A 5,858-nucleotide genomic window follows, 5' to 3' on the forward strand; every position below is an offset into this window, starting at 1 on the left:
TGAAGCTGATTAAAACTGACATCTGAATTTTTCCAGTGTATAAGTAGTATCAGCTTTAATAACAGCCATACACGTCATCCTTTATGTTGCATGACATTTGGAACAGATTTACACAACCTCTGTTCTCCCATCATTGGCTAGAGGTAAAAGTAGGAGAGAACAATACTTTCAGCAGAAGAGAGAGTCACTAAAACAAACAATACAGAAAGCTGAACAGAAGGCATTTTCTATACCATGCCTGCTGTTTAGATTAATAGGAACAGACTTGATAACCGGAACGGAAAATGGCTGCTTCAGCGACCTTTAGCATGCACAAAATCATCCCCGAAAATGAATCCTGAAGTGGATATTTTCCAATATAATCAACAAGAAAAAAAGAGCAAGAGACTCACATTCAGTTAAGGGAGGAAAAAAAAATCTATGGTAAGACCTAAAATTCTGTTTTTTACTTTGGTCTGAGTTTCATTTACACCATTGTGCTACCCTGTATCCATTATAATTAGATTAATATATGTTCCATTAGGTACTGTAGGTCTTGCAAAGTTGCCTCTTTAATTATATTTGAAATGATAACTAAGAACTGCTAACAAATTAACGCTGTAACTAAAAGCAGTTTTAATACTATGAGATTAAATTCATCAGAAAACACAATATTCTTACAGCCTAAAAATCTATGAGCAACTACCTTCTAAGTCACTCTTCATTGTACTCAGTTAAGATGTGCATTCACAAGATCTCATCAGAAAATTATTACACATTTGCACGTGTAAACAGAAACAGACTGATACACGTTTCCCCTACACTAAACAGAAGAGGAAAAATCTTCAGCATCTAAATGATGTGAAAGTTTAGACAGACAATAAAAAGAACTGTTTTTTAGAGCTCTAAAGGCATAAAAATACAGCTTCAAATTGTGACCTACAGCTATACACATCATGCGACTGTCTTAACTTTAGCTAGAAGCGCATCTGTAGTTGCTTCAGATATCATTATTCATCTGACTACCAACAATACCTTGGATGTATTTAGCAACAAGCAACTGAAATTGCTGCCATCTTTTTTTAAATTGCTGCCATAGGCAGAACTCAATTCAAAGGTAGGAGACCCTAATGGACTCTGGGGAAAGTGTTCATCAATGCTAGGTCAACTGGATTGCTCTCTATAAAATGTATTAATCTTGAAAGTAGAAAGAATCAAAATCTCATGTTCAGTCCAGACAGTTATTCTTCCAACTCCAGTTTAAGTGACTAACCAGAGGAAAACTCTTTTCGCTTCTATAGTGGAGACAGCCTGGAAACAGAGTATGTTAGAATAAGAAGAGATTGCAATTCAAGCAAACTGCAACAACTTCTTCAAAAACAAGTGGATCCAAGGTACAGTATGTTATTTTACCCAAGTTTGTTTAATGTTTTGTGATAAAGCTGATGAAAAGTTACATCTCCATAATAAAAATACAAAATTTAATCTATATTTCTATTACAGTTTTCCAGATGGTGATGAGTATGAAAATGTATTTAAAACAAAACAGGCATGGCATTTTAAAAAGTGAGAAATGCAAAATCACACTGATCTCTAAAAATTGATCAGAAACTGCTTAATAATTGCTTTATTGTAAACTTTATCATTTTGATCATCATATACTTAAAGCATTTCAGTTTGACAATTTATCAAATAATATTTGCTACTTAAGATGACAATTCGGTTTAAAATTATGAAATTTTATTGTGATTTAATGGTGCAAACAGTCAAAGAGACTGTGTGCTACAACAGTCCCTTTCAATGTTTGTAATAGTGGTAATGTGCAGACTTAGGGTTTGAAGCCTTTTAAGCAATTACATCTTAAAGTGTATTACAAAATATTTTAAACACTGAGAATATGCACAGTTGTACCAAATGCACTATGTAAAACATTCTAAATTTTCCATTAATCCTTTTCATGGAAAATAAACACTACTGTTCGGCATACAGAGCACTATAATGTTTAATCTTTTCATAGCTAAAAATGCCACTTTTTGGGTGGATGAAGTGGTCAAAAAATGATTCCTACAAATCTGCACAATATCCTGCCTCAGAAGTAGTGACCAAGACCCTGCTGAGGGAATTGAAATGGCACCTGAGAGAGCGTGAAAGATTAGTACAAGAGATTGAAAATGAACAAAAAGTCCAAAGAAACGGTATGGATTACAACTGGTTGAAGAGCTACCAAAATCCTCAAGCCACAATCCCAGCTACTGAACAAAGGCAGCTTGAAGTCCTATGTTCACAAATTCAGCCTTGCCAAACTGGAACTGTTCTTAGCAGGTAACAATTTTTCTTACTTATTAATGTAATTGTCACTTTCTAGGCAACAAGTTCACCCTTACTCTACTTCAGCATTCCAGTTTCAAGTTGTTAAAATTTGGTTGTGGTGTTGTCCCCCCGCTGCCCCAAATTATTAGGAATTTAAATAAAGACTTATCTTTTCAGCTTCCTACAGCTTTCCTAGGCATAAAAATCTAATTTCATAACACAGTATGCTGAATTCAAGTCTTCAGTTACACTTTTTTTTTGCATGATCTTCAAAGTACTACTGAGGTTTATAATGCCTAGACATCTGACACTTGTCATTTACTGACCACAGAACTGAGTTAGATCATTAACACAAAAACATTTTACATACTACTGGCCTCTAGAGTCATCGTACTTTAAAGGGTTTGCATATCTCAACATTTTGTCAAAGCATAGGTCAATAATTAATTTTTCCAGGTGGTATTTTTATATGTAAATTTTCAAGATAATGTATTTTTATATATTTTCCTGGCTTGTGTGGAAAGAATAGAACATACATGTTCCCTTTGAATCCCAGAAAATACTTGAGGGCAAAGTCAATTTAAATCAATTTAGCAAGATAGCCTGATACAAAAAAAAAAAGCTCCCACTGCTCTTTACAGTTTTACTCCATCCAAATGCATGATATGAGCTCTTTATTTTTGCTAGGGTTTTTTTGAAAGAAAGGAAACAAGCGAGGTCAGAAAGTATTCTCGTCCTCTTCCACCCCAAAAAACAAAGGAAGAGAAAGAAAAATGTTCTGGAATAGTTTTCAGCACTAACAAAAACAGATTCCAATTATTTTTTGTTTTTAGATTTCGTGAAGTTTTGGCAGAAAATGATGTCTTACCTTGGGAAATAGTCTACATATTCAAGCAAGTTTTAAAAGATTTTCTAACTACGATTGAGAAGGAAAACCAGCGAGACCAACTGGTAAACATATGGAATACAAATTGCTCTGTACACTTCACAATGCAAGGTGATAGCACTAACAAATCGGACAAAGACGAAATTCCCACAGTTTCAAGTTATGTTGACAAAAATACACAGAGCATGTTTCCCACTTTTTCTCACCGAATCTGGAATCTTCCATATTACTATCCATCAAGTTAATTTTCCTTCTGTTATCTGAATTCACTTCTTACATCCCCATCCAGAGATGTAAAAACATAGCAATGAGAAATATGACATGCTCTCCTTTGTTGCAAGCTCAGAATTTTAAATCTCTTATTATAGTCTCAATACATTTTACAAATGTTAATTAAAATCATTACCCTCTTTTCATCATTACATTTCTAAGAATGTTGTGTTTAAGAGCACTGTTTAATATAAAAAGATATAAAACTATAACTGTAGATCTTTCCAAAAATGTGGAGATTATCCTGTTTGTATTATACCTATCGACTGTAACAAGCTATAGACATTTTCCATATTTCAAACTGCAATCACTTTGCAAAGTGTTAACAGAGACCTCTGTTCAGTAACCTACACAGGATTTTTTTTAAGATTCTACAATATACAGTGTGTGAGCCATCCTGTAAAATAGTAATTGATTTGTTCAACATAAGGGAGGACAAGTTCTGATGATGAAAACTATTTCACAAGAATTTGTAAAGGAAAAAAAGATCAGAAGTTGTAACATCGGCTGTACTATTTATGGTTAGTTTTCTGAATGGTATTCTGCATATGTTGCAGTACTGCAAAGCTACTCAAATCAAGAGAAACAATCTGGATATTCAACCAGCTTTAGTGGCTCTTTCTTTCTCCTTTAAGAGATTTAGAGATAGGTTTGCATTTCAGAATAAAAGTGGTTTTAATTCATCCCTTTGCTTTTCTTGGAGAAAAAGTTAAACCCTGATGAAGAATTAACTTCCAGTGATCTGGCATTTTATAAAAATCAGCTTTCTGTAGTGGTGAATAAGTCTGAAAACCTATTCCAGAGGATAAATGTCACTTGAGCATTTGAAATAAAAGACATTAAAGTTTCAGTTTTAATTGTTGCCCCAAGCCATCAACATGGGGTCATAATGAAGCTGTATTAGACTCAACTGACATATAGTAACTGTGGCCACAACTGGTAAAATTAGAGCAGAAAATGATGTCAAAACCCATTTTTGATGAAATTGTCCCAAGGCTAGATTTAACTCCCACCATCAGAAAAGAAAGATTTCTGCTCATTTTTGTTGCACAAAAAGTTCCTCTCCAGATCTTCTTTCCGTTTGTTAGTCCAATCATTAAAAAAAAAGAAAAATTGGCCCAATATTACATGTCTTTTCACAAAGGCACTACAGAGAGAAACACTTCCTTTCCTAATTATATTCCTATAACAGTGTATCAGTAGGACACTTTGGTAGAATTTCTCAAGATACAGAGAAAGGATGACGTGAGCTTGCAAACATATTCATCAATAAATTTCCAGATTTTTTTTAAAAGGCGGGCAGCTACCATGGAGTTAAGGTTGAATAGACAAAATTAGGCTTTCTGAAAGTTTACAAAAACATTAGAATTTTTAAAACACTACACTTTGAAAATCCTGGAAATATAACGAACATGCCAAGTGCAAAAAACTAGAAAACAGACTTATGAGACAAAGCTGATTTTATAAGATCTTACCTTACCTTCATTTAGTGCTTTCCAAGATAGTCTCAAAAACTTTCTTCTGAGAAATTTAGTATGCAAGAATGTGTCTTCCTAAGAGCGTATTTCTTATAACTGCCTATAACACTGGACATGGAATAGTTTTCCACGCTCATAGACACAGGTCTTTGCTTACCTCCTGAGCTTTAGGATACTTAGCAAACTTGTTGCAGAGTCTATGACAAATATTGGGAAATGAGTGAATCCTCACAAGTAGCCTAAGGTTCAGAGAGTATGTCTACACTATAACCAGTGGAAAAGTAGAAATGCAGGCTCATGTTACAGCACTAAACAGCTATGTAGACTTGGCAGCTCAGGATGCACCTGTGCTTCAGAGACTGCACGATTTACACAGCTGTTCTTAGCATCATAACAAGAGCGTAAGTCTGTTAACCCACACTCAAACTTGCTGCCCCAGACTGTGTAGACACATCCAGAGTATGCATGAGCTTATACCACACAATGACAGGAGTTAGTCCTGAAACTAATGAGCTTTATCAACTAGTCCTAAAGGAGTGAACATCCTCCCCTAATCGCTTACTCCAGCCTCACTAATGCGCAAAAGCAGAATTCATTTCCTACAATTCTCAGGACATTCAATCAGGGAACAATGACTGTGTGAGAACAAGGAAATTAGTGGGAAGATTTCAAAGGGGCATACCCTATGATTCCTGAAATCTAAGAGAGGGGATTAATCTACTGAGCTTTTCTATGGAAATTTTTTTCCACTGTCAAGTGTCCCAAAAGACCAAGAATTTATACCTTGAACTTGCTCTCCAAAAGAAAAAGGGAAAAATAATTGAATGTTTACAATTCCAGGACTCTGACATGCTACACTAAACATTCCTGAGTTGACATTCACTGATCTATCTCCAAACAACACTGCTTTTTTTTTGTTGGTTAATAATAAAATT

At 34.7% G+C, this 5,858-nt stretch overlaps 1 protein-coding gene across 1 annotated transcript; it reads left to right on the forward strand.

Moving 5' to 3' along the window:
* Nucleotides 1-2,002: 2,002 nt before the first annotated feature.
* On the forward strand, nucleotides 2,003-3,420 carry RD3L (RD3 like). Its single transcript, XM_074998702.1, has 2 exons — nucleotides 2,003-2,301; nucleotides 3,123-3,420. Exons 1-2 carry the CDS (start codon nucleotides 2,003-2,005, stop codon nucleotides 3,418-3,420), a joined length of 597 nt encoding a protein of 198 aa, XP_074854803.1.
* The last annotated feature ends 2,438 nt before the right edge of the window (nucleotides 3,421-5,858 follow it).

This window comes from Carettochelys insculpta, chromosome 6 (genome assembly GCF_033958435.1).
Source record: "Carettochelys insculpta isolate YL-2023 chromosome 6, ASM3395843v1, whole genome shotgun sequence".
In the NCBI taxonomy this organism is placed as follows: Eukaryota; Metazoa; Chordata; order Testudines; family Carettochelyidae; genus Carettochelys; species Carettochelys insculpta.